General features: G+C 38.3%; 5 protein-coding genes across 6 annotated transcripts; 3 read left to right on the top strand and 2 right to left on the bottom strand.

Moving 5' to 3' along the window:
- Positions 1 to 411: 411 nt before the first annotated feature.
- On the bottom strand, positions 412 to 2,307 carry LOC114729029 (plant cysteine oxidase 4-like). Its single transcript, XM_028915969.1, has 5 exons — positions 2,202 to 2,307; positions 1,949 to 2,103; positions 1,721 to 1,865; positions 1,015 to 1,218; positions 412 to 924 (listed from the first exon to the last, which is right to left on the bottom strand). Exons 1-5 carry the CDS (start codon positions 2,305 to 2,307, stop codon positions 800 to 802), a joined length of 735 nt encoding a protein of 244 aa, XP_028771802.1. The 3' UTR covers positions 412 to 799.
- A 3,463-nt stretch (positions 2,308 to 5,770) lies between these two features.
- On the top strand, positions 5,771 to 8,068 carry LOC114729061 (14-3-3-like protein). Its single transcript, XM_028916014.1, has 4 exons — positions 5,771 to 6,377; positions 6,933 to 7,055; positions 7,506 to 7,622; positions 7,721 to 8,068. The coding sequence occupies exons 1-4, from the start codon at positions 5,892 to 5,894 to the stop codon at positions 7,778 to 7,780; spliced, it is 786 nt and encodes a 261-aa protein (XP_028771847.1). The 5' UTR covers positions 5,771 to 5,891; the 3' UTR covers positions 7,781 to 8,068.
- A 2,933-nt stretch (positions 8,069 to 11,001) lies between these two features.
- LOC114729030 (VQ motif-containing protein 9-like) lies at positions 11,002 to 13,611 on the bottom strand. 2 transcript variants are annotated; one of them, XM_028915971.1, is made up of 2 exons: positions 12,010 to 13,611; positions 11,002 to 11,016 (listed from the first exon to the last, which is right to left on the bottom strand). In XM_028915971.1, the coding sequence occupies exon 1, from the start codon at positions 12,995 to 12,997 to the stop codon at positions 12,020 to 12,022; it is 978 nt and encodes a 325-aa protein (XP_028771804.1). In that variant the 5' UTR covers positions 12,998 to 13,611; the 3' UTR covers positions 11,002 to 11,016; positions 12,010 to 12,019. The 2 variants fall into 2 exon arrangements, with proteins under 2 accessions (XP_028771804.1, XP_028771803.1); XM_028915970.1 differs by lacking the exon at positions 11,002 to 11,016 and adding an exon at positions 11,577 to 11,995 and having other exon boundaries at positions 12,028 to 13,611.
- Positions 13,612 to 18,143: 4,532 nt separating this feature from the next.
- LOC114729046 (cytochrome c oxidase subunit 6b-1) lies at positions 18,144 to 21,371 on the top strand. Its single transcript, XM_028915994.1, has 5 exons — positions 18,144 to 18,464; positions 19,379 to 19,681; positions 19,788 to 19,870; positions 19,977 to 20,058; positions 20,866 to 21,371. Exons 1-5 carry the CDS (start codon positions 18,258 to 18,260, stop codon positions 20,917 to 20,919), a joined length of 729 nt encoding a protein of 242 aa, XP_028771827.1. The 5' UTR covers positions 18,144 to 18,257; the 3' UTR covers positions 20,920 to 21,371.
- Positions 21,372 to 22,926: 1,555 nt separating this feature from the next.
- Positions 22,927 to 27,235, top strand: LOC114729033 (serine--tRNA ligase, chloroplastic/mitochondrial). The gene is given in 16 exon segments (XM_028915972.1): positions 22,927 to 23,286; positions 23,389 to 23,537; positions 23,753 to 23,846; positions 23,931 to 24,079; positions 24,196 to 24,208; positions 24,211 to 24,287; positions 24,739 to 24,752; positions 24,754 to 24,794; positions 24,797 to 24,823; positions 24,826 to 24,914; positions 25,318 to 25,484; positions 25,805 to 25,939; positions 26,025 to 26,118; positions 26,671 to 26,692; positions 26,695 to 26,813; positions 26,816 to 27,235. Coding segments are annotated over 16 exon segments (1,422 nt in total). The 5' UTR covers positions 22,927 to 23,189; the 3' UTR covers positions 26,951 to 27,235.
- The last annotated feature ends 356 nt before the right edge of the window (positions 27,236 to 27,591 follow it).

The following is a 27,591-nucleotide window of genomic DNA, read 5'->3' as shown; positions in this document are numbered from 1 at the left end:
TTGTTGATAAGATTCTCCAAACTTGCAATATTTTATGTTTCGGAAAACCCCAAAACTTAACCAGGCTCGCTCAAAAAATTCGATAAAACACAAATTGGGCCGGATTGGGATTGATTTGCCGCGAAATTTTTAACTCGTAAACCGAAGAACAAATAAATAAATAAATATAATTAAAGAAGATAGGGTGTTTCGTTTGATCGAATGGACATATACGTAAATATTGGACCAATCACATGCAGAATCTAATCAAACTGGATTCTCAAACACAGCTTCCGTTGGATGGCGACCGACCACGTGGCCGGTGGGACAGAATTTTGCTCCCGCCCCCAAAAAAAAAAAAAACCAGATAGATTAGTCATGATGAAAGGGTGGGGACCTGCAGGCCGTTTGAAGGATTAGCACCGATTAACACGTTGGAATTGGAAACTTCATTATCTATATACACAGACTTTTAAATCGGGGAGTACAAGGAATCCAAAGGCTGTACGTGGCTAAATTTGAACAGTCTTTTAACTCTTGACCGTAGAAAGAGGCCCCAAGATCAACATGTTAAAGCTATCTTTGTAAGCAGGCAGAGGACAGCAACGCATTTAACATTGCATAGTTTTGGATGTGAACCTCTGGGGCTGATCTATGTTCAGTTTGCTAGCCGTGTCATCGCTGTGGTTAAAGGGATATACATATCCACAGAAGCTAGCTAATGACTAGTAAATTACGCATCTGGTGGTTTTGGGCTCCCGCACTTGGGATCAACGCATACTTGTACCCGCCCGAGCACACTACTTAATTCCCACCCAAGTCACACATAATTTCTGAAACCGCACTCACAAACATCGCATTCGGCTGCAAGGGGAGGTCCCAGATATGGCGCTCCTTTCACAATTAGGTCATCTGGCAGTGGTTTTTCTTCCAGCCAAGCGTAACCTGCATGTGCATATACACGCAAGATTAATCAGATCACAGTAACTTGATTGGATTTGAAGACATGCATGATGAATAAGAAAGAGAAAGTACCAGGGAGGGAAGGGATGGGGAAGTCAGAGAAGTAAGTGGAAGGCCTCCCAAAGTCTTCAGAGTAAGGAGGAGACAGGACGTCGAGGATAGCACAGGGCGTCAAGGCGGTGAAACAGTGAATGTTGCCTCCACTTCTTGGAAACAGCACGGATGGCTCCTCTGGTGCTTTCATTGTTCCGTCCATCACCTTGCTTCCCAACCCCCCTGCATCCACTATTCCTCAGTCACCATCTACATTTATAACGCTTTTATGAGCCAAACATATCTACCCTTACTCGGTACTTTGTATATACTTTTATCTGCAACATACTCCATCATTCTTCTCGTCTTTTGACATTTCTTTTATACGCATTCGCCTTCATTACTACAACCTGGATACCCTTGGAATTTTCTTCTGTGGATAGATTTAGAAACAAAAAAACTGATGCGTGACGATGAATTTGAAAACAAATATCTATATTTTAACGGGCTGCCTTGGCATCCCAGTACGGGCTTAAACCCTTCATTACAAGTTAATGACGCGTGTTATGATTGGGGGATTATTTTACTTATTTGACGGTGTGGGAACCCCCCACGGGACAGAGGGAAGCGTGAAGTTCATTAGATGAGATCAAACGCAAGGCTTGCCTGAGTAGAGGACAAGCTGGTTCATTAGGACCCACAGAATTGAGAGTAAAAACACTCAGCACATGAAAGATGAACTGACGTGTTGGGCAGCCGCTGGCGTCTAACGTGATCCAGTCATAAGCTTTGACGTGGACGGAGCCATAGAGGACTTTGCTAAACACCGTCATTCCCGGATGATCATGAAGCGGAAACACCTTTCCCGCAGGAAGACAGAACACGCCCATCTGCACCGTCATCAAACTAATTAAATCGCTGCAATTCTCATTAACTATCGTTCACAGATACACATACACTTGGTTTTACTCACAGAGAAATGATCGCATTCGTGGATGTGAATGTATGTTATCTCAGAGAAAGCTTGCGCGCAAAGCAATCCCCTGCTTCCGCCACTCTCTGGGCTTGACATCGGAGAATCACTCGTCCCAGACTCATCAATCCCCACGTCAATAGCCTCAATTTTGTCTGCAAATTTAAATTCATTCATCTCAAATCATCTATACAAGAAGCCGGGGGAGAAAAACAGAAACAGAAGCACTTGACCGAAAAGGGTAACAACCAACCAAGGAGATTTTTCAAATACTGGATTTGCCGAAAAGTTGTGAGCCCTTCCTGAGAAAATATAGCGCTGCAAGCATCATAAAGCACTTGAACTTTGCTCCTATCCATTGTCGGTGTGTAATTTAGGAATAAGCAGTGAGGCCGAAGGTTAAAAGGTTCAGAGACATGAGTCGTGACTTTTAAAATCGAAGGAGAGTGCACAACGGAAAACGAGAAGGAATTGTGTGCAAAAGGAATGGACGAATCAAACATGGGGCCTCGTCTGACTATTATTACATTACAGTGGGCTTCTCTTCCATTTATGGGGTAATTGCTGTTTCCGTATTACTTATTCTATGTATAAGCCGGGGGCGACAGCCTGAAACAGTCAAATCCTTTTTAACAATTTATGCCACCCTCTGTTTACATATAAAAATGGGCCGGGTGGGACTGTGACCTGTGAGTTTAAACTATTCCGTAGGTAATTAGGGATACATGGGATTCGCGGGAATCATGAAGCCTTCATTTTGTTTCATTAAAATATGCCAATGATAAGTAACAGATAACTGTTTGTGGCATGGGACCAGATTTATTTGGGGCAAACTCCCAAAGCATTAAGATTTCAATATTCTAATAAACTCCAAAAAGAAGAACACGTGGAAGTTCATATTCTGTGTCCATGACAATATCAGCGTAATTATCTTACTGCAATATTAACAGATTTAGATTGCTAGGGGCACGCAAGATAATCGATCCCCTGGTTCCTACCACAGCATGTTCGTCTCAATTTACGTTTTGCTGGAATGTTGTTTTAACTCTTAACGGTAACGAGACTGGTATTTGTGAAATCAATTATCTAGATAAATAGTTTTCTTATCTTCCCCTCCCATCCTTAATATCACCAGAGGCTCAATCGAACTCTTTTCTCTATTTTTTTTTTTTATATTCCTGTGAATTATTTTTCATTATTGGAGTTATAGAACGCTGTTGATTAGGTGTATAATGAGCCGGTGAAAAAAATAGTTTATATTGTTATGACACTTTATGAATAATTGTTATTATAATTTTTCAAAAGTCAACTTATAATCTGTTACTTTCTAAGTTGAATTATGAACCTCAATACTTCGAATGATTGCGTTATCATCCTAATTAATTGTATCGTGTTTTTTTACGTACCTGCATTAAATAATTTTTTATCTCATTTTCTAAGGCTATTCAATTATCTGATTATTCCAAAAAAAAACTTCTCTACATGTACGACCGCAGGATATTTTGAAGATTTGGGGGGATATTTGGTTTCTTTTGAAAGTGTTTTTTAAAACTTTGATAAAATTATTTTTAAAATCGTGATTTAATTTTTACTCAAACACACCTTCAACTACACCGCGTCTAGCACACTTATGGAGGTGATCATCATCCACACGCACTCACACAAATAAGCTTTATCTTCTGGCAAAACAAATGTCATATAACGGAGACTGGATTTATACCGTGAACAAATTACATAACAAATGTCATACCATGATCAATGGGATGACCGAACGATTCTAGAATGATCTTTTTGTCCCAACAAAAAAAAATAGAGAAGACGCATGATTCTAGGGTGTCTACTTTCAAATCAAACAGGTAAAAGAAACGGTATTACTGTGTGCATTAGGAGGAGGGACCCTAGGCCGTAAGGAAGCCGCTAAAAAGGCGGCACAATAAAGCGGAGTGAAACCTGGGCCTCAAAAGAAGCTTTATTCCAAACGGGTCTGAAAGTTGACCCCCGTGTATGGGGACCGTGAGTCATGGAAGCTCTGCCTCGGGTGAGTCGTTAATTTAACTTGTTTAAAAGTAACAATAATGGATTGAGGGATCCCTATTGTGTTGCTTGACTGTGAGATCATTGCGGCAAATCCCTGTTTGGGAATTTGCTGCTTTTGTCCTTCAAGGGTTGCAGCCCTGGTATGCTGCTGCTCCACAGAGAGATTTGGACGAAGGAATGAGCACTCCTTAGTCGCTTGGACGGCAGATTCTATCTCATCATTAATCACTTCACAAAATATGGGGACTCCTCAATGTTCAACCAAAACACTGCTAAGCACTTGCCCCAGGCTGTTCTTTTCTTTGTTTTCTTTTTCTTTTTACCTGAGGGGGACCTAAAGCGGGCAACTGTACCTAATCAGCAATGCTGGCTGGAATTGATGAGAATCACGGAATGAGAAAAATAAATACTGAAAGAAATCTTTTTTTCTTTTTAATGTGAGGAAAAGTAACAGTCAATTTGAAAAAAAATTGATATATGTTGGTTAAGATGATAGGTGATTTTATCCTCGTAAAGAAAAAAATATAAATTCAAATCACTAAAAACGTATTTGTTGGGAGAGGTGAAAATCCTTTGCGTTTAAATCTTGAAAAGATAAACTCTTAATCAAATAAGAAAAAAAGTACAGCCAATGTTAAAATAAAAAATAAATATGGCCCATAAAAGTTTATGGAATGTAGGTTTTTTTTTGGGGGAAATTTAAAAAAATGACAATTGAATTTTAAAAGCCCAAATTAGGAATTATTATAAAAATATTGTTATTTGTTTTTTGAGTGTAATCATTTTCTTTACGAGTATAGTAATTCATATTAATTTAAAATTTCAAAATTTAATATTTTTTTTAATTCTTTTTGTCACGAGAAAGAGTGTGCAGTATTGCTTTTTAAATAGACTGCAGCAGGTATTAAAAATGACAAATGAAAACAGAGAGAGGAGTGAGTTGATCATTTTTTATGATATGTAACAGACCAATAGTCCTTTTTTTTTTTTACCAGCTAACAAAGTAATAATCAGACACACATATACTGGTATACAGCATATTGACTCGCCACTGTGATCAAAATTACACCTACCTCAACAAAATTATCATGATATGGCAACATGCACAGTGATTTTATAAAGAACTACTATAATTTTATACACGTAATGACTCGTCTCCACATGTTTGGTCATGTTGTATTAGATCAAATTCCAGTTCGGACTTGTGGAAAAAAAGAAAAGCGCCCGGTGTGACCTGTATAGGAGGCAGTATTAAAACTCGTATTATTTTTCCATCATTTAAACCACACAGGTCACATATTAAATAAATTTTGTAACGAATTCATGCATGTAATTTTTTATCATGTGATATAGACTGAATATACAGCCCTCTCGGTAAAAAAGAAAGGAAATTGAATATGCAGCCTGAATCTAGTTCCCAATTTAAAGCTGGAATGGAAGGAATAACCTTCAACAGGGTCAAAAAAACACTACTAAGATAAGAATCCTAATTAAGAAAAAAAAAAAAAAAAGAGGGCGGGGTGTTGCCTACCGCCAGTCGCTCTGGCAGGCCCACGGGAGTGTGCGTGTGCGTGAGCATTCACAACGCCAGACACACCCAATCAAAAACTGGTGTTTGACAGCTGTCCCTGTTTATTAGTTACAATTAGCAGTTAATCAATTCAGTTGCACAACACATCTCAACCCCTCAAAATAAATACAGAACTAGCTTTGTCCCTTGGATCCAACGGTCCAAGTTGCCTGTTCTAAAACTCCCCCCTCCAGGCCCTCGACGCAATTATCGCTCCATTTGGTCCTCAAAAACCACCCTTTCTTCCTCTCTCCTCTCTCTTTCTCTCTCTACCCCTCTCAAGTTCAACTCTCTATCCCTAACCAGATCAGATCTCATCCGCTCTGTGATCTGACTATGGCGGCCACTACCTCGCCTCGCGAAGAGAACGTCTACATGGCCAAGCTCGCCGAGCAGGCCGAGCGCTATGAAGAGATGGTCGAGTTCATGGAGAAAGTCTCCGCCTCCGTCGACAACGAAGAACTCACCGTCGAAGAGAGGAACCTCCTCTCTGTTGCCTACAAAAACGTCATCGGTGCCCGCCGTGCCTCCTGGCGCATCATTTCCTCGATCGAGCAAAAGGAGGAGAGCCGCGGCAACGAGGATCATGTCTCCATGATCCGGGATTACCGATCTAAGATCGAGACGGAGCTCTCCAACATCTGTGATGGGATCCTCAAGCTTCTTGATTCCCGCCTTATCCCCTCCGCTTCTTCCGGTGATTCCAAGGTCTTTTACCTCAAGATGAAGGGTGATTATCACAGGTACCTTGCTGAGTTCAAAACCGGATCCGAGCGCAAGGATGCTGCTGAGAGCACGCTCACTGCGTACAAATCTGCTCAGGTTTGATCTTGATTTATTCTCTAGCCATGAATATCACTTTAGTTAAGGTAACTGGCCTATCCATTTCCTTGCAATTCTATTAATTCGCTGTTCAGATCTGTTAGTGCAATGACCAGATTTACTTTGTTCCTTTACTGTCGTGCATCTCGTCTTGTCTGTATACCTACGTCCTTTCGGATAGCTCGATTTTGTTCGAATCTTTGCACGGACCGCTTGTGTTGAACGTTATATAAGATATTGGCATCTGTGCATGCTTGTTATGATCCTAATTTTTATTTTATTTACAGATTTTTACACTTTCAGATTCGCGTGCTCCGGTCAATTTTTTTCTTCAATTTTACCAGTTTATCTTTTGCTTTTAGTATGTACTATGTGGTTGTTATCAAACCCGATGTCCCTATTGAAAAATAGGGTCGTTTGCCTTTAATTATAAGAATTGATATGCGCAATTTTCTTTTTCTTGGGAAATATTATGATTGTGACTTCTATTCCCAACGTGTCTCTTTCATATGGAAATTGCCCATGCGTAATATCTGAGATACATCTTTTATGCAGGACATTGCAAATGCCGAACTGCCTCCCACTCACCCGATTAGGCTTGGCCTTGCGCTGAACTTTTCTGTCTTCTACTACGAGATTCTTAACTCCCCAGATCGCGCTTGCAATCTTGCCAAACAGGTTAAAGATAGAGAAACTGAACATCCCCCTGTGTTTTTATGTCTTGAAGTACTCTGCCATTTGTATTGGGTTCTTTGATGTTTGCCGAGGGAAAAACAATGTAACAAGCTGTGTGCTAAAATAAGGGAGCATATCATGAATTTGAATTTGGAAGACCTTCAATCCTTCATCACCACTGCATATTGCACTTGTTTTTACCATGATGAATTTGAATTTGGAAGACCTTCGTTGCACCTTTATACTGTTTTGTAATAAATATTGCTCTCAGGTTCTGGTTACGAAGTAAGGCACTTCGTTTTTCTTTTTCCCCTTGATTTTTGCTTCATTGTTCTCTGGGATTGTGTAAGTGCTATTATAGAAAGCAGCAAGAGATTCGTTATGGTACGAGTTCTTCTGTTCTTATGGTGCATCGATTACTTATGAGCCCTTTTTCACGCGGATAATCACCAGGCTTTTGATGAAGCAATCGCTGAATTGGATACTTTGGGAGAGGAGTCATACAAGGATAGCACTTTGATCATGCAACTTCTTCGTGATAACCTCACCCTCTGGACCTCTGACATGCAGGTATTGACTAAGGGAATTGCCAGAGAATCGTGTCTTAGCATGTCTTCATTATCTTTTCTTAAATTTTTATTGATGTTTGTGCTTTGCTATGCTTTCAGGATGATGGTGCTGATGAAATTAAAGAAGCACCACCTAAACAAGATGAAGAAGCTAAGTGAAGTTATTATACTTTCAATTAGGATTGAACTTCTCCTTTATATGTTTTAAAAGGGAGAAGGTGCCTGCTGCTAATCTCGATGCTACTGAGATATTAGGCATTCATGTCTTTGTTATGAATTATGGATGTACTGGGCCCTTTTAGTTTGTCCTTCCATTTTTACGTGTTTCTGAATTGCCTATTTTATTGAGGACATGGAAGTTTTTCATATATGCAATTGGAATTTTTAAGATTATATTCTCTCTGGTGAACTTTTTGTCCTTGATTCTTCAGCCGAGGCTTTTATTTGTATCTGTATACTGGCTTAGTGGCTTACATTGCTTGCCTAACATTTCTCTCTCGCACCTGTACCTCTGTTTTATTTCCATTTTCCATGGCCTTTTCTGTAAATGCTTGTGTTAAATTACAGGATTTCAGACTTCTAATCCTCCGATCAAACGTTTGTAGCTAATTGTGTTCGTTATGGGTGGTAAATTGCTTATGAAATCGTTTCAAGATTCCTGCGCTTTTTGTTTGACCTTGGTTTCAAGATTCAAATTAATGGATAGTGGGACGTTTGTCCTTTTATTGGGCCATCAAAATGCTCCATAAAGATAGAAGCGGATTCCCAACAGTCAAGGCGGGAATGTAATTATATTGGCAAGGAGCTTAAAATATAAATATAATCTTCTTTTATAAAGTAAAAGGTCACGTAATTAAAGGTTTTTCGGCCAGCGCTGATTAAAATTAGAAATTAAACAGATTTTCTCACAATCTGAAATTTGGAATAAAAGTTGTTTATTTAATCAAAAGACAGTACTCTTCTAAAGTTTGATAAGTGCTTTTCTGATCTTATTTATAAAGTAAAGCAGAGAGAGAAAATATTTTTTGTTACTATTTATAGGATACTGAAATTTTTTTGTAAAGTTATATAATTTCGTTTTTTATTTATTATTGTGTTGATTTTATTTAAATAAGATATAATATATTAAATAGTAAAAAAATTGAAAAGTTGTTAGATTTTGAATGAGAATCAATAAAATTTAAGATTTTTTTTAATCTGTATATAATATGTTAAAAATAACTTATAAATATGATCAAAATAGTACTCAGGTTTATAGTTCCACGACGTGGAACAGGGGTCTTTTATGACGTGAACACTCAATCCCACGGCAGCACGGCCCCCCATTATTTCTGGGGGCCAGTGAATCAGCCCCATATAATTCTCATGCTCCGGCCCAACAGCCCAACAGATTGGGCTCTTCCAACGGCAGCATAGGCCTTTGAGTTCCGACTTCCGAGAGTTATTTCCCCTTCATGAACCAATTTGAATATTGTCACGATTAAGAAAAGCGGGTTATAGAAAAGACAACAGGTTAGAAAAAGAAAATGTTTGTACAAAATTTAAGAAATAAAGCCTGATTATATATAATTTATAAATAACTCGACTTTGATTTTATATTTTATAATGAGTAATGCTTGAGATGGGAACATTGTCTTTGTAGGATAGGCGCTAAGGACGTGTTTGGCTTGAGTTGAGATGAGGAGAGGGGAAAGAGCTATCTTGTTTGAATTTATTAGAGGGAAGGGTAAGGAATCTTGAATGACCCTTTATTTGATTTGATAAGGGATAAATGATGGGGTAGTAATTAATTTATCATTTTACCCTTTTTTTGGGCTAAAATTTCACCCTTACATATTTATTTATATTTTTTATTTATGCATTATATAAATTAATTTTAAAAAAATTAATTTTTTGTCCTTTAACTTTTAATTCAATTATGACTCAATCCCTCAACTATAACTTAAAAATACCTCCTGTTCTAATTATAAGAGCCAGTTAACTAATTTGAGAAGATTAAGAAAGTAAATTGAGTTAGTTATTTGTCCTAAATAGATGTTGTTTTTCTTAAAACATCCTTACTAATCAAGTGTATTGACTATAACTATCATTGTTAGAAGGACTCCTTTGAAAAAAATGTATAAATATGAGAAACAAAATGAATTAGAGTCTTATATTTAGCACCAAAATAAAAATTAAACAAGGTTTTATATTAAGGACTGGAAGTAGTATAACTCAATCTCTAAACTTCTAAACTTTTAACTCAATGAAAACTCAGTCTTCAATTTTTTTCTTATTTACACGACTCATCCTACATGGCAAAAAAGGTTGTTGACACTAAAGATCTGTCTGGTATGAGGAAAAATAAGAGGAGGGAAGAGAAGAAAAAATTTTAATAAGCTCAATTTAAAAATTAAAAAAATAGGGTTAAAAGTTTTTAATTAATCTTTATTAATATTTTATATTATTTCTTCTTTTTACTCCTCCGGTCCTAATTATAAGACCCAATTGACTTATTTGAGGAGATTAAGGAAGTAAGTTAAATTGGTTATTTATAATAAATAAGTGTTGTTATTCCTAAAATATCCTTGCTAATTAAGTGTATTGGCTAAAACTATCATTATTAGAAGGATTATCTTAGAAAAAAATGCATAAATATAAGAGAGAAAATGGATTGGGTCTTATAATTAGGACCAAATAAAAAGTCAAATTGGGTCTTATAATAAGGACCGGAGGAGTATTAAAATTTCAAAACCCTATTTTTTATTTTTTCTAAACAGGACTCATTAAAATTTTCCTTCCTATTCCCTCTCCTACAATTCTCTCGGGGAAAAAAAAGCTGATGTGGCGTCCAATTAAGCTCACCATGGCTGGGATATGGTCCAGTAACTGCCACCGTGTCGCCTCTCCCTCTCCTCCTCCTTCCCACGAACCTCCCCACAATGGCGTCGTTGACTTGGAAGTCGCTTGTTGTTCTGACTGGGAAACAGTGGCAGGCGATGCCAACTTTCCTGGGCTTGGAGACGCACATGATGATGTTAGAGTGGAGGGACCTGCGGCAATGTCAACAAGTAATTGATTGGAAATCAATGAGTAGAAAGTAAAATGGAATTCAGAGAAATCCACCCACCTGCAATGGAAAATTCACTACTGGTGAGGATAGTGTTTGAACTTCTGAAATGGAAGATGGGAGAGTGGGAGACTTCTTTATATTGCGCAAATTCCCATATTCACACATTAATTTTCCTTTCTCTTGGCCCTCTCGTCTGTCATAGTAATCCAGAAGCCAGAGTGCAAAACTCTTCTTTATCTCCGGCGTTAAGGACCGTGGCAGACACAGGACCATGTTCCAGCCATGGTCAGTTTACTTGGAAGCCACATCAGCTTTTTTTTTTTTTTTCCAGTATCAGCAACCCCTTTTGCCATGTAGGATGAATCATGTATAAGAAGGATTAATTTATTAAATAAGAAAAAAAAATAAGAACCGAGTTTTAAGAAAATTAAAAATTCAGAAACTGATAGTTAAAAAATTGAGTCATAATTGAATTAAAAGTTGAAGTATCAAAAGATTAATTTTCTCATTAATTTTCACCATAATTCAAATCATTTTATTTATTAAACTTTATTTTCATTCCAATATGTGATTAACACGTATCAAAATCAGCCCAATGATGAAGTGAGGAGAGTCCAAGAGGGCACGCGGCCTAAAGAGAGGTACTCCAGAAACCGGAAAGACCATCTGCAGTCAGGCCGTCCTCATTTCTAGAATAGCCCTCTGAGAACTTAATAGCAATGAGCCCAACAGGCAGGATCCCGTATGAGAGATCCTTGATCACCCATCTCTTAAGCCTCCTCTTATCAACCACGTTTGCCCACCAAAATCAATCGGATGTGCCAAAAATCGTCCAACAATTAATCACGTACCCCATCATCAATTTGTATAGAAGTCTAACAGCCTGGGGCAATTTCACCTCCATGACAACAAATTATATATTTTCACACAATTAGTTGTGTCTTGTCTACTGACAAGCAAAGACAGAGAGTGCCACGACGTTCAGCTGTACGCGCAACTCAATGGAAGTGATATGAGAAACTAGGAAATAACCTTACAGCCGGAAAATATTCGAAATGAGAGCAGTGGCATCCCCCTAAAATCATAATTTTATAGCTAACCATATTTCCTATCGCCCAGTAGACCTAAGCAGCAAAACCATATACAAAAAAATGTTCCCACCTCGTGTCTTTGGTATGCATATACAGAATAAAACTACTAAGTAGTGAAGGGACTTGTATCATCAGTCCAACCACTACAAATTGAATGAACCTGATTCCTTCCGACCTAAAACCATGTACAAAACCCGCAAACCAAATCCTAAACATCAAACAAACAACATTCTACTCAGATTTACCTGAACCAGTTCAAAGACCTCTCCATTTTGGGCTTGGAACGGGCACCGTCGGCGAGAGGGGCAGCTGAGGAAACACTAGTTGACCCGACGAAGGCGAAAACAGAAGACATGGGGAAAGCAAAGGGTAGGGCGATCTCGGCGAATTCAAGCATCCGAAAGGGGCTGGCAGAGACGGCGTCTGAAACTGCGGTTGCGCCAGCGCATTTGTTGAGGCTTGTGAAGGAATCACCCCCTGCTGCATCGGCGTGACCTGCGATTGAGGCGCCGGCTGAGGCTGTTGTGTGGCGATATTGTTCCAGCGAGGCGAGGCTGGAGGAGCTAATGGCGGAAAACCCGAGAACTGCTTGGGATTCCAATCCATGTTGGACGTGGAATTCTGGAGATAGCGCATATAAGCGGAAACAGGAGATTCTGCGTGGACAGACGGAAAAGGTGGCAGAGGTGATAACGGCGGAAGCGGTCTCGCAAAGTCAGAGAAATTAGCTCCGGAACCAGCGTTAATGGGGTTGCCTGTCGAGGCCGAAGCGGCGCTAACCGGAGGCGGTTGGGGCCGGTGAATAGCGCCGCCTAGCAACGGAGGTGGGCGATTGCCAATCTGCGCGAGCGGAGGAGGGCGTATGCGCTGAAGGCGAGAGCTAGGAGGCTTGGGCTGTTGAATAGGAGGCGGAGTGGAGATGCGCTCGTGAGCAGGTGAACCCGTGAGCTTCTGGACTACATCCCTGAAGTCGTTCTTGTTGATGTTGTAGACAGGAGGCTGATGCTGCGCTTGCGGCTGAGCCGCGGGTTGGGGCTGGCCGTGATTGAGCTTGTGGTTTTGGGGCTCAGTGAGAGAAGAATCAGAGGAAGGTTTTCTGAGGGAGGGCTTGGAGATCTTGTGAGAAAGCTTGTTGAGGTGCCTGAGATTATGAGAAGAGATGGTGCCATTGCTGCTACTGGGCGTGGCCGTGGCGGTAGAGGAGTCCGCAGAGGACTGGCAGCTTTTATCCATTACACTAAAACTCAAGCACTTTTTTCTCTCTCTAGATCTACGATCTCTAATCTCTCCCCGCGCATAGCAGAGTGATGCCGGTGGGTTGATGTGGTGGGCTTCCTCTCATCGCACCCTGCGGGTAGGGACACAGATGACTAAATAGAAAATTAGTTTTTTGGGTTTAGAGGGACTGGGGATGTGGCCAAGTTCCAAGACTCTTAACATGTTCCTGCAAGTGTTCCCGAGATCGACCTAACGAGGGGCCATATCGTGGTGGGAAAATCCGAAAATAAATAAATAAATTAAGGCCAATATGTCTGTCTCTTTACGCTGCCTTATGCTCTGCCTTTCACTGTTTTTAATACCCCATATTTTTGAGACAACATCAAGTGATTACCCAGATTTGCAAATCATAAAATAACAGTGACATAATTTCTATGAAATTTCCACTCCAATCCCCAAAATTCTTCAACTCCTGAATAAATCTGTTAAGACTTTATAGGAATTATGGCAATATTGGACGATATCTGGAAATATGTACATTTGGGCGGTACTTATGGTTCGTTTTCTCTACTCCTCTTTCATGTGTTTTCACTTTTCAGGAGTTGAAAGAAGGCAAGGGACAGGAAGCGCAGAAGAAGGGAGGGCGTAACAGATACTATACATATGGCTTGGTGCCTATTTTAAACTGCATGCCCATCATAAAAATGGAGCTGATGGGGTTTTAGCAATTTAATTACTAAAGAATTAATTAGACCGTGAGTCGTACAGCAGTGTGCCTAGGGTCGGTGGTGTTTGCTCCTTTTAGAAAGAGGAAGAACTAAAAGTGGAAAAAGGAACTTGGTAGGGGGCATAGGCTGATTCACGAGTCGGGTTCAAAAACCTCAGCGATGACCGGTCAAACCTGAAGCACGAGATGTCCTGGCTCTTATAGACTTGGCCACGGAATCTTTAAAATCTTGTCCCTCCAACCTCCAAATGATTGCCGCCCTACGACTCACAATTTCAAGGGCCAGAAACACACCCCCACACGCGCGACAGGCGCCGCCCGCAGAGGAGGAAAAAAAGACATGTATATCAGGGAAAGAAAATTACGGCACCCACACTTTGCCTTTTTTCAAAACATATCTCACCCATTGAAATGTTTGTTTTATATTTTCTAAACACTCGATACCTTGCGTTTAAATAAGGAACCCAAAATAACAGGTTTCGGGTGCGGGGGGTCTAAAACGACTCAGCCCTACAACAGGTAGAGAGAATAAAGGGATTTTAAAAGTGAAAAAATTACACTCAGGTCTCACGAAGATGATTAATTCAGAAAAAATCTTTAGAAATCCTGAAATGATTCTTAAGTCCCCAGGTACCTGTGTGTAATAAATTGTAATTATAAAATTACCTGTTTAACCCTATTAATTTGAACCCAATGCAATTCATTTACAACCTCAGCGGTGGCTGTTGACAACCCATGGATAAATGGTTAACAACCTCGGTACTGCCTGTGGTATCCCACAGAGTGAGTTGTTAGGGGCACTGTCGAGGTTGTCAACCACTTCTTCTCAGATTGTTAATAGCCACCACTGAGGTTGTAAATAAATTGCTGCAATAAAATTAAGAGGAATAAGTAAGTAATTTCATATTTACAATTTATTACACACAGGTCCCTGAAGATTTAGGGATCATTTCAGGATTTTCAGGGACTTTTGCTAAATTAATTATCTTTTATTTGACTTGAGTGTAATTTTCCCTTTAAAAATTATTCGTTTTGATTCAAAAAAATAACTATTCGTTGACGCTGTCTTAGGGCTTGTTTGGATAACATAGAAAACCATGGTTTTGGGACCCAAACCATGGTTTGGGTCTCAGACTTGCCAAATACCCAGGAAAAAACAGAAACCATGGTTTTGGATCAAAACCATGATTTGGAGCTCAAAACCATGGTTTCAGAAGAAGTGGATTCATTCTGCTTATGGCTCAAATGGGAGAGTATAATTGTACCTGTAGAGTAGATCTCAACGATAATATGATTTTAATATTCCTCAATTATTTTTTTATAAACATATTTAATCTTGTATTTTATAAAAATATATATACATATTAATTATATTGTTTTATATATTATTAATTATGTTGGTAAAAAATATATTATTAACAATTTTATTTTTTCAAATTAAAATATATTATAAAATCTATCTTTTATGTAATTATCATATTAACTTATACATTTTTTAGTAAAATTTGTACATATAAAAAGTTCTTCTGATAACAACTATCCAAACACTCTCATTTATCATAATCACTTTTTCACAAAATCTATTTTTTCCAGAAGCTATTCTCCAAACTATAGTTTGGTTTCATTCAAACACACCCTTAGTCAACAAATCGGGTGAAAGCCGGGTTCAAAACCTCTCCTTTTTTTCTTTTATTTTATTTCTTTTTTTAATCGTTAGATTAATATCTTAATGGTTTAGATTTAAATCTTTTATACCTCTTATTAAAATATTAAATTATAAAAATAAATAAATTATAAATTTATAACTATATTAAAAATTAATTCTAATGAGTTGCAAGTGCACTAATTTTTAAAAAAATATTATTAATAGTTTTAAAAAAATTAAAATCTAAACTGTTAAAATATATTAATTTAACGATTAAAAAGACAAAAAATAAGAAAGAAAGAGGATAGGTTTTAATCCGAATTCCTATCATCCATTGGTGCCGCCGCTGACGCCCTCGAAGTGACTTTTGCCAGATCCGGAGGAAAGGAAAGGAATAAAACTTGAAGCAGTTGTTGCTTACATGGATGTCCGGTAATTTTAAAATCCAAGCTCAACTTCTAAAGATAAAAAATTGATTAAAATGTCAAATGTATTTTACAAATTACAGCCATACTTGCCCTGTAATTTATACACAGAAGAAGACAGATGTTGCGAGTTTTATAACCCTGTTTACGATCGAGGTGCTGATGGTTTTAAAAAAATTAAAATCTAAACTGTTAAAATATATTAATTTAACGATTAAAAAACAAAAAATAAGAAAGAAAGAGGATAGGTTTAATCCGAATTCCTATCATCCATTGGTGCCGCCGCTGACGCCCTCGAAGTGACTTTTGCCAGATCCGGAGGAAAAAAGGAAAGGAATAAAACTTGAAGCAGTTGTTGCTTACATGGATGTCCGGTAATTTTAAAATCCAAGCTCAACTTCTAAAGATAAAAAATTGATTAAAATGTCAAATGTATTTTACAAATTACAGCCATACTTGCCCTGTAATTTATACACAGAAGAAGACAGATGTTGCGAGTTTTATAACCCTGTTTACGATCGAGGTGCTGATGGAAGCTCATAATCGCGGTAACGTGTGCCTGCAAGCAAAGAAAGCTTTTGTGTGTTTTTAAGATGAGTGACGTGTGAAAGGGGCAAGCGTGTCAGAACCTGATCAGCACAATAGTTTAATTTCGTGGGAGTTGATTAGGGTTAGGTACGAGGCTTTTGTTTGCACCATCCATTGACAAGTTGCTTTAACCTGTGGACAGCGATGGCAAGCTAACCAGTCGCACTCTAATCAACTTTATATGCAAAACAACCTTAGCTGCTCTGTTGTTATTTAAGGCCGCACAGGCTCTGTCGGGGGCATCCACTCACCAACCCATCCCATCAATAGAATTACACATATGCATGATGCGGACCTCGTATTGCACATATGACCATGCGTGAACTCTTCATGTTGTTGCGATAAGTATGTGCACATTAAATTAGGAAGTAATAGGCAATAAAGGGCCTGCTGACAGAACTTCATATTCGATGGGAGAAGGAGGGAGGAGCATATCCCTTCCTGGAGGCTGATTAGTCTTCCTGACGCACGCATTTATCTTTGACCGCAATTTTTCTAACGTCCAGTGACCCACGGCCTCATTTTTTAATTAACCCGTGTTTTGTCCTGTGCGTAGATTATATCAAGCGCGTAACCACCTGAGTGACCTCACCTAATCTTATGCGTGCCTCTTCGTAATTTTTGGGTATAAAGTATTGGAATCGTAGCTATCTTGATTTTGCGTTCCTTTGATTTCCTGCCGCACCTGTGGTATAAGCCTATGACTCATTTGTGCGTGCCTCGTTTCCCATTGTCAGTTTTTCAGGCAGGGCTAGGCTCACCTGTGCATTCAGCTACTCTAGTCATCATCCGACCTCACCCACTCTTCTGTCCACGCACACTCACAGAATTTTAGACAGTTACAGTTTGAGAAATAAATTTAATTAAGATTCGGATTTTGATCCAGTGTCTTTAATCACCAAAAGCAATGCATGTTGCCCTTTATGCTCACTCGTAATAATACTATCTCCAATTTTAATTATAAAAATTAGTTGATTATTTTAAAGAAACTAAAAAATAAATTAAATTAGTTATTTGTAATAAATATTTTGTCTTTTTTAAAATATTCTTTCTAATCAAATATGTTGGTTAGAACTATCATTATTAGAAAGATTATTTTCAAAAAAATTATATCAATATGAAACAAAGTGGATTGGATTCTTATATCTAGGATTAAAATAAAAATCAAATAAAGTTTTATATTAAGAATCAGAAATAGTAAGTTTACTACTCTTATTTCAACCACTCGCTGCATCATAATTCATAACCACAGTTCCGTGCCTGAGCCCAAGGTATCTGCTAGGTTAACCGTAAATAAATGATTTTGTATTGTATGAAATAAATAAATAAGAAGAGTTTTACTTTGTGAAATATAAACGCTAGTTTCAAATGCTCCAAACTACAGTTTAGACCCAAGCGGGTCATCAATATGTCGCGAAATGTGCACGGAGATGTGAACCCTGCTCATGAATAATAGGTCTAGTACATTCATTCATGTAATTTTTTCTTTTAAATATATATATCTTTTTATAAGAAACAATCATATTTAAAGCACTGCCAGGTATAAATATCAACATACTTCTTAGTAAAAATTTGAATATTGATTTTCTATATCATAATAAACTAACTTATTTTTCTAAACCCATCCCATTCATCTTAAATAAAAGTTCTCTACTCTTCGAGGGTGTAGTGAACAATTTGCTCGGCCCCCTATTTTATTCCATTTTTTGTATACTTGTTTTGATAGATTTTGTGTACTTTTTTCTGGGCTCTAAGCGCGCAGCTAAGTGGGAGAGGAAAAATATGGCCGAAAAAATAAAAGGAAAGGCCCAAAAGAGGGGTGTATGGGAATCTACCCGAACGGCAGCTTGCTCGGGTTGACTCCCCATATGATGCCGGGTTTTTGTCAGGATGGTCAGACGGCTCCGATCGAACACGTGTCTCGCCCACATTCTAGTGCTCTCTCGCCCATTCCACCCTTTCCCTTTGCAGCCACTATTCCAGGGTCACCCTGCACCCCCATCCATACCTACCAGCTTATTCCTCCAATTACTATTCCCTGAGCTCACTACACCGATGGCTGTAGCTGAGACCGACAATTCTCCAACACTTGCTGAGGTATACCTCCCCGCTTTTCTCTTCTTAACTGTATGCAATGTAGAATTCGTTTTTCTAAAACGTTGCTGGGTCATTTTGTTCCATTCACGAAGCTCGATTTTGACGTACCAGGTAGATTTTATATAAAGAATCGCCTGCTCAATTGATTTTGATGTCTGCGACTTCATCGATTCGATACAAAATATCCCTTCTGGTGTGAGGAGAGGAAAATGGAGCCTTCGTTTGATTAACAATCTGGAGTCCTTGACCTGCGATTTGATTAATCAGTGCTCAAGCATATTATTATAGAGTGAAAAGCTTGATAATGTATTTCATTAAAATTTTCATTAATTCAGCTGATTATATGTAGCGTGTTGCTCAAACCTTCGAGGGACCGCCCCCCGGGCGGGGGGCATTTTAGAATCCCCTTTCGCAGGAATCTCTGAAACATTTCTAACTAACGAATAGTAATAATATCTGAGGCTGTCTACCAGGAATTCTATGCTAAACCTGTATTGGCCACTATAAGGTTATGCTAGAAATGCTTGCTGGGTCTGATCTGATTGTTTCTAATCCTATACTGTACTCCAATCTGTCTTCTGCCTCCCTGTTCTTCCAGTTATGAGAATGAGTTGGATACTTGAAAGGCAGCACCGTGTCATGGAGTTTGAATTTTGTGCTTAGGCTTCATGCTCAAGTAGAAGAGTTTATTGCTAACTTAGTCATTGTTGAGGACAATGATAAGAAAACATGGAATTACGTGTTATATAGTTGCACCAATAAAATTGGTCCAAAAGTTTAATGAGTACATAAACATGTTTTGTTTGATAGGTTTACTGTGTCGATAGTTTTCACCTTTCTGTTAAGGTGGGACATTCGTGTTCTCAGCCCAACATATTACCTGAAAGATATTTTTCTGTTGCTTTGACTTTCAGCAATATCTTGTGAACGATAAAGAGGAGAAAAAAGATGGAGGCAATAAACCTGTGGAAGTTAAACAAGTTGAAAATCCTAGGGAGGCTTCTTCTGAGGAATCTGTGGCTGAGAACAATGTGAAAATATCCCCTGCACCTGCTAAAGAAAGTAGTGAAGTCGTTCCAGGGGCTGAAGAAAGCGCTGAGCCCAATTCTGCCGTTTCTGAAGAGAGCAATGATGTAACTGCAGAGCAAACTAGTGGAAACACCGGAGAGGAAAACTCTGGTGATCAAGATGCAGCGGAAGAGACTCCAGAAATTAAGGTTTCTGCCCCCTCCTTTTTTACTTAATCTAATACTACACCTTTTCTTAATTTTAGCACGAGCATACCTACTCTTTCTTGTATGTTAATTTTGTTCTGCTATCAAGCTTGAGACTGCCCCAGCTGATTTCCGTTTTCCTACTACAAATCAAACAAGGCATTGCTTTACCCGATATGTTGAATATCACCGGTGAGCCATAGTTTCTTTTGGCCTTTTGATTCTATCATGCTTGTTGCTGATATAGTATGAAGAGATGGACTGTTTCTGTTATATTTATATTTGGATTCCTGTGCAGATGCATAGCTGCAAAAGGAGAGGGTGCCCCGGAATGTGATAAGTTTGCAAAATATTACCGTTCTCTTTGCCCTGGCGAATGGGTATGCATATTCAGTGTCTCTTTTTAAGTTAATGAGCATCTGGGTTCTGCCAATTGGCAATGTGGGGATCTGTTTATCCGTTTAGATCCGTTGACTTGCTTATATTTCTTGCTTTTCACTGATTCTATGTGGAAAATCTATCCAACTTTTGAGCTTTCTGGACTCTGATCATTGCAATGGAGAAGCATCATTTACTTTGTTGCTATTATAATTGTTCCGAAACAATTGTGTCTTGTATTCTATGACAGACTTTTTCAACGTTGAGAAATGTCTGGTTTTGTTCACATCATCACTGACTGTAAGTCAAATAAGAAAATTGTTGAAGATGACAAAACCAACTGTAGTCATGAAGTTAATTAGGCTGCATGCGGAAGGTTTCTGTACAAGCATAGGCGCATAATAGTTGGGATTCTCATTGGTATAGTTAGTTTCTGACTTCCTGGTAGCTGATGTGCTGCGCAGTTCATGCTGAATTTAAACTCTCCTTCCTTTCAAGGACAAACCTTGATTAATTTGTTGACTAATTGACCAGAAAGTGAGAGTTTTATGGCTTTGAAGTGCAACATCGCCATGTGTAAGATTTTTAGCATTCATGTTTTCATATGGAGGCTGGCTGGTTATTTTCACTGGTTTCTGTCATCAGATAAAAAACATAAAAATCGGATATCGTGGTGCAGATATTTTCGTTTCATTCATAACGTACACGCTCGCTTTATCTTACATTTCATGTGGTGTTGTTTCTACATCAAATCTTAAAGTGGGATGTTTGAACTAACGGTCTACTTCTATTAATGCACCTATAACCAGGTTGACAGATGGAATGAACAAAGGGAAAGCGGAACATTTCCAGGTCCTCTGTAGCCGGTGTTTGTCTGAAATGGCTGGCACAATTTGCTTCTCCTTGTTGCATTTAAATTTCTGTTCTGTGTAGAGGGAAACTCTCATGACTTCGCAGGAGGTTCAATTCGACGCACTGGGTTAATAAGAAATTTTGGCTCCCTATTTGAAGTGGCTTGAGTTGGATGCGGATGCTTCAAGTAATTATAGAGTTGTTTCCTGTCATGCGTAGAAACCAAGCGTATCTTTTTATATGTTGTTATTTTTTTCAATCTTCCTGCCCCGATGGAAGCCTGTCTTCTATGCATTTCCTACTTTCAAACTGCTTACCGTTGGGGCTGATAGGGATTCTGAGAAATTGACGTCTGGCGATAGCGATACCTTAGTGGTCTGTGCTTAAAATGGGTATCCTTTATTAGTTCTCACACTAATAAGTTAATTTTGCTTTTATCTTTATTTTAGTGTTAATTTTTGTTTATTTTCTTTATTTTTACTTTTATCTCTTCACTTGATCTTAATATAATTTCATACCTTCATCATTTCTTTTGCTTAATTTAATTTGGTTTGATTTGGTTCCAGCATCATTTGAGTTTGATTTTCACCTTTTAATATCATTTTATTTTGTTGTTAACTTAAAAAAATTCCAATATTTCTCACTCTTTGGCGGGGAAAAAATCTTGCACGATATGTTGGCTTATATTATTGTTTTTGGTTTTATTTTTTTAACTACGACAAAATGGTATCCTGAAATAAAGAGTTCAAATATTACAAACAGTTAGCTAACTTATATTAGCAACCCTAAAAGAAAGAAATTACTTTTAAAATTACATCAATATGGTAAGAAGAGAGAGAATTTAAAAGAGCGCCGAAAAAATGCAAGAAACACTTATATGTGCAGGGGACATGAATAGGAGGCTTACTTAATTTGGACGTACGCGTGATGTGATAATCCACTCTGATCTTGTCTAAAAAAGAAGAAGAAGAAGAAGATAATCCACTCTGCTTCACTACTCATGCATTTTATAGCTGTGAAGCAATGCGAGGCTGCGGGCATTGCCATTACCTACGCACATGAGCAGAGCAAAAAAATTATTCTCCGAAATTAGCTCTTTTTCAAAAAATATTAAAGATTGTATCTATTTTCAATTTAAATGTCGTTAAAATATGAAAATAAAAATTATTTAAAAGGATACAAAAGGCAGCACAAAATCCATGTTGCCCCAAATTAATAATAGTCCCAAACATTTGACCTTGGTTGACCTGTATACCCCGGTGGAGCATGCACACGGGGCATTTATCTCTCTCTGTTTTTTTTTTTTTGCCCACTCACTTTTTTGTATTTATAAATTTGAGTTGGAAAAAGAGTGAAATGGATGTCGCCTCGACATGCCGCATAATCATAATAAGGTTAATTAATGGTCAAATCGTTTGTCCCCTAATTTTAAGTACTGCTCATATTGGGCCACTTGAAAACATTGGAGAGACAAATGCCACGAAGGAAGAATCGAACTTTAAACCCGCAAAATTGTGTGAAAGTCATGTTGATAACTCCTAAATAATGTAAATATTTATGTATTTTATATTTCTAATAATTCATTCACAAGATATGTTTAAAAATAAGATCACAACTTATATTAAGATGACTCAAAATTAACTAAAGTTAGGAAATTAAAAAACATAATAAAAGAATAACGTTTAAACTAAATAAAAACTAAAATGTAAGTGATCAATATATTTTAAGTATATTATGCTCCTCAAATTGTAAATATAAAACTCACTTTATAATATAATTTATATTATAAAATAGTTTTATATTTAGAATAGGATAAGTATGACTTACAAATCATGTATGAATTTTTTTTTTTTTAGCCAGCGCGCATGAATTATGTGGTGTAATGGAAAATTGGAAAAATACATGCATATAGTAAATTCTTTTTCTCCCGCGGAAGCATATCACTAATATTTTCACTTTCACGAATCCGAAATTGACATACGACGAGGTTAAGCTAGAGCAACCGGACCATCACAGTGCCGGGATCCATAAGAAATGAGGATAAAACAATCGGCCGAAAAGTTGCGGTCGTGTTTGCTTAAAAGCTTTCCCCTTCGCGTCTTCTGGTGCTGTGACTGAAGCGACATGGCTATCCACAGCTGCCTGAGCAGCACCCCTTTTCAAAGTCTTCAATTTGCCACGGTTTCCCCTTCATCTTCCTCACGCCTTGTTTTCCCAACAGCCGATAGAATTCCAGTTAATCCCCTTTCTTCCCGTAGCTACTTACTCAAACTACCCTTGCATGCAACATCTCACTAGAGCTCTTTCAGCTTCTGCTGCTGTTCAAACATCTCCCGCCACATCGTCGTCCACAACTAACAAGACCCCTGATGACAAGGGTGATTCCTTCTTCTTCTTCTCTTTGTTATTTTGTCAATTTCGTTCTTAGCTGTGAAACGCAATGTATATGGAATCTTGTTGTTCATGCTTGGGTGATGTAGGTGGGAAAGCACCGTGGAAAGCAGCTATAGACTTCAAGTGGATAAGGGACGACAAGGAAGCAGTCGCCGCCAACATAAAGAATCGAAATTCTAATGCTAATTTAGAGCTCGTGCTTGAGCTATATGAGAAAACTTTTAATCTTCAGAAGGTTAGGTTTCTCTACAAGGTTCACGTTCTGATTTTGCATTTATTTCTTATTTTAATTATAATTTGGACTCTTCTTGATGTTCAAATTACAAATAATGTTTATCCGTATCGTAGTGATATTGCTTAGCAATTGCATCAATCAGTCGGGAAATGGAGAAAGGAAAAATGTCCTTCTCTTCTCAATGCTTTAGCTAATTTGTCATTCACAGATAGCAGGAAGTTGAGAGGGTTCGCGGGGAAAGGAATGCAGTAGCAAACAAGATGAAAGGAAAAATGGAACAATCAGACCGTCAGAGACTCATTGAGGAAGGTGCTCCTAGAGAATTTGTCATCCAACAGGCTTTTTTTCTGGTGTTCAAGTAAATTACCTAAACCTGTTGTGTTGTGCATGCAGGAAAAAGTCTGAAGGATCAGCTGGCTGCCTTGGAAGAAGAGCTTGTCAAGCTTACCGATGAGCTCCAACAGGAAGCACAATGTATACCGAATATGACTCATCCAGATGTTCCAATTGGAGGAGAAGATAATTCAAGAGTAAGAAAGAAGGTATGTCAATTATTACAATTCCCTACCTTTCCTCTCGAGAGGAAGGTTGTTATTGATCTTCCTCGTGCTCGAATTAGTTTTTTCCTCAAATATTAATTTAGTGTGCCCCCTTTTAGGTTGGTAGTCCTCGCAATTTAGCTTTGTTCCCAAGGATCATCTGCAACTTGGAAAGGAACTTGATCTTTTTGATTTTGATGCTGCCGCCGAGGTATACCCCATTGTTTTATAAGGTATTAAAGCATTATATCTTTGAGGTTCATGTTTGCTTATCTCAATTTATTTTGTTGGCTTGTAGTTTGTGGCAACCAGGTAAGATGAATTCCGTGAATTTTAAACAAAAATAGGTGGTGATATTTTATACTCAAAAACCATTCCTTTTCTAGGAAGTGCTGGCATACCCAGGAGGCAACCTGTTTTCTTAATAGAAGTAGCCATTCTTTTTAAATGTCATATAAAGATTTTAGTAGGGTCGGACAAATTTTTCCCCCATCTAATGTTTCATCCGAGGCTTCCTGTTTTTTTTCCCCCCTAAAATAAACATTGCTTTTGTCTAAAGCATTTTATGAATTTTGAAAGCATGGACTTCTAAATGAAATACGATAACGTAATTATCTTCATTTCTGTCTCAAATGCAGCTAATGTACTGCTTGCTGTACCAGGTCAGTGGTTCAAGTTTTTAACCTGAAGAATGAGGCGGTTTTGTTGGAAATGGGTCTGTAAATTGGACACTCTCAGAAGTAATGAAGAGGGCTTTACCCCATTAACAACTCCTGAAATCGTTCACTCCTCTGTTGTTGAAAAATGTGGATTTCAACCGCGGGGAACAAATACCCAGGTTTGTGATTACATTTTTCAGACATCATTTGTTTCCTGTCAGTTCTGTAAAATAATCTTTGCTTCACAAGGCTGAGAAGAAGTGCATAAAACTGATGACAAACATGTTTATTCATCCATTTTGAATCATTGATCATGAACTAGATATTGTGCTATTGCTAGCAGAATAATTGTCCGTTAGTCCTTCCATCTTTATCTTGTCTTGTCATATGCTAGGCATGAGACCTTGCATTGGTTGTTCTTCAGAAGATAATCAGTAATCACAGCAAAGTTCCGTCCTCTGTTGTATGATGCAAATTGATACTGTTAGGCTTTTCCTTGCAACTACTACTGCTTTCATTTTCTCCTATTTCATGTACAAGGACCATAGTGTGTATTGATGCTCTATACCAACTATTAAACAGGTATATTCCATTGATGATAGCGATCAATGCCTCATAGGCACTGCAGAAATTCCTGTTGCAGGCCTTCATATGGATTCTATACTTGCTGAATCATTGTTACCATTGAAATACGTAGCACTTTCTCATTGTTTCCGAACTGAGGCTGGTGCTGCTGGTACTGCTACAAGGTAAATATCTTGGGAGACCAACAAATGAATTTTAAATCCCAAATTATTAATATGTGTGTGTGTGTGTGTGTGTGTGAGCGCTTAATCTCCAATGACAAACCTTACATCACATATTCTAGCTACGTTATTCATGATGAATTTATTGGACCATCTGTATCTGCTATATATTTAACATCTTATCCTAGATGCTGATGGTGAAAAGAAGAATCTCCAGCACCTTCCTGATCTGTATAATTGTTTAAGTAATGTCAGATATAACAATACAAATTGATCCTGTTATAAATCCTTGAATAATACTGTTTGATGTCTATATCATACAGGGGTCTTTACAGAGTTCACCAGTTCAGCAAGGTTGAGATGTTTATATTTTGCCGCCCTGAGGAGAGTGAACGCTACCACGAGGAGCTTATTACAATGGAGGAAGACCTCTTCTTATCCCTAGGCTTACATTATAAGTGAGTTACTTCATCCCTTCCTTAATCTTCAACATAATTTGCTTTTTCTTTCTGTGTGATGTGATTTTTTTTTTTTTTGGGGCAGAACTTTGGATATGGCCTCGGAAGATTTAGGTGCCCCTGCTTATCGAAAATATGATGTGGAAGCATGGATGCCCGGCTTAGAACGGTTTGGTGAGGTATTTTCTTCGACTCATCAACTTTCGTGGATGCATCCATAAATTTTTCACTGGCTCTGGGCCTTAAAGCATTGCTTCTTCTTCATCGATGATTTTGATTTGTTATTTATCTAGAGAAAGCAAGTATAGCAGCTCGGTGTGCTTGCACACAGAAGCTGCAACTCGCTGTTTTTTAACGAATGTCACCATAGGGCTCTGTTTATTATCTGCTATCCTTCTTGAAGTATTTTCTCACGTGATTTAGTATTAATATGATGTGGAAGCATGGATGCCCGGCTTAGAACGGTTTGGTGAGGTATTTTCTCGACTCATCAACTTTCGTGGATGCATCCATAAATTTTTCACTGGCTCTGGGCCTTAAAGCATTGCTTCTTCCATCGATGATGTTTGATTTGTTATTTATCTAGAGAAAGCAAGTATAGCAGCGGGGCGTGTGCTTGCACACAGAAGCTGCAACTCGCTGTGTTTTTTAACGAATGTCATCATAGGGCTCTGTTTATTATCTGCTATCCTTCTTGAAGTATTTCTCACGTGATTTAGTATTATGATCAGATATCAAGTGCATCAAACTGCACAGATATCAGAGCCGGCGATTAGGAATTCGGTATCGTCCATCAGGGCCACCAACCACAAGCACAAAAAAGGCTAAAGGCAACCTTCCCGCCACAATTGTCACACATTTGTTAAATGCAAATGCAACGCTTGTGCTGTACCTCGGATGATTATTTGTTTGCTCGAGAATTACCAGCAAGAAGATGGATCTGTGGTCATTCCTGAGCCCTTGAGGCCCTTCGTGGGTGGCCGTAATATCATATCCCCAAAATCTGGATAAAATTGATTATTACGTTTACTGCCATTTGCAGGATTGTTGCGTCATTAAATGAGAATATATCTTGGGTCTATGCATAGTTATAGGAGGAAAGTGTCTTGATCAGTTAGTCGAAGAGATTGTCTGTTATTACTCGGAACTGCTGAAGATTGCTTGGCAAATTTGCAGCTGATATAGGAAATTTTCCAGCTGGATTGATATGCTATTATTTCCCCAGAACTTTCAGCTGCGTACACTTTTGATGTCAATTGATTTGATAATTAAATCTTTTTTATATAGTGCTAAAAACATCCTCCAATTTCGTCATTCCCTGTCAACCTTTGCAACATTCCATAACGTATAATTCATCTAATGGATAGAAGTCGCGCATCGGTTTTCATTTCCTTGTTTCTTATTTCGTGCATCCAGCGATATACTTAAATTTTAAGGAAAGCCCATCTCCAAGTTTTCTTTTCTCATTTTCTCTCCTTTCCCGCAACCGGGCCTCTAGTACCCCATTGAAAACCCTCTAGCCGCAAATCAGACTTTAAGTTCAAACTGTGGGAATCAGATGATGTGTCAGCCACGTGAGTTGAGGTCGCACTGATGCGATTCAGTGTGGAATGGTGTCCTGCTTTGGGGGGGGGGGGGGAGCAATGAATGGT

The sequence above is a fragment of the Neltuma alba genome, unplaced genomic scaffold, assembly GCF_004799145.2.
Source record: "Neltuma alba isolate B1F8T4 unplaced genomic scaffold, ASM479914v2 tig00012600_pilon, whole genome shotgun sequence".
Classification (NCBI taxonomy): domain Eukaryota; kingdom Viridiplantae; phylum Streptophyta; class Magnoliopsida; order Fabales; family Fabaceae; genus Neltuma; species Neltuma alba.
The sequence above is the reverse complement of the archived record's forward strand: the minus strand, read 5'-3'. Positions and strand labels throughout refer to the sequence as shown.

What these genes read in the sequence shown, in the direction of transcription:
- LOC114729029 (XM_028915969.1), bottom strand. Translation starts at nt 2,307, where the DNA reads ATGGATAGGAGCAAAGTTCAAGTGCTTTATGATGCTTGCAGCGCTATA. An exon ending in GTATTTGAAAAATCTCCTTG is followed by an intron (nt 2,104 to 2,201) that starts GTTGGTTGTTAC and finishes TTAAATTTGCAG; the next exon opens with ACAAAATTGAGGCTATTGAC. An exon ending in CGCCAGCGGCTGCCCAACAC is followed by an intron (nt 1,219 to 1,720) that starts GTCAGTTCATCT and finishes TAGTGGATGCAG; the next exon opens with GGGGGTTGGGAAGCAAGGTG.
- LOC114729061 (XM_028916014.1), top strand. Translation starts at nt 5,892, where the DNA reads ATGGCGGCCACTACCTCGCCTCGCGAAGAGAACGTCTACATGGCCAAG. An exon ending in CTGCGTACAAATCTGCTCAG is followed by an intron (nt 6,378 to 6,932) that starts GTTTGATCTTGA and finishes TCTTTTATGCAG; the next exon opens with GACATTGCAAATGCCGAACT. An exon ending in CTTGCAATCTTGCCAAACAG is followed by an intron (nt 7,056 to 7,505) that starts GTTAAAGATAGA and finishes GATAATCACCAG; the next exon opens with GCTTTTGATGAAGCAATCGC.
- LOC114729030 (XM_028915970.1), bottom strand. Translation starts at nt 12,997, where the DNA reads ATGGATAAAAGCTGCCAGTCCTCTGCGGACTCCTCTACCGCCACGGCC. An exon ending in TCCAAGCCCAAAATGGAGAG is followed by an intron (nt 11,996 to 12,027) that starts GTCTTTGAACTG and finishes AAATCTGAGTAG; the next exon opens with AATGTTGTTTGTTTGATGTT.
- LOC114729046 (XM_028915994.1), top strand. Translation starts at nt 18,258, where the DNA reads ATGGTCAGACGGCTCCGATCGAACACGTGTCTCGCCCACATTCTAGTG. An exon ending in ATTCTCCAACACTTGCTGAG is followed by an intron (nt 18,465 to 19,378) that starts GTATACCTCCCC and finishes TTTGACTTTCAG; the next exon opens with CAATATCTTGTGAACGATAA. An exon ending in AAGAGACTCCAGAAATTAAG is followed by an intron (nt 19,682 to 19,787) that starts GTTTCTGCCCCC and finishes TCTGCTATCAAG; the next exon opens with CTTGAGACTGCCCCAGCTGA.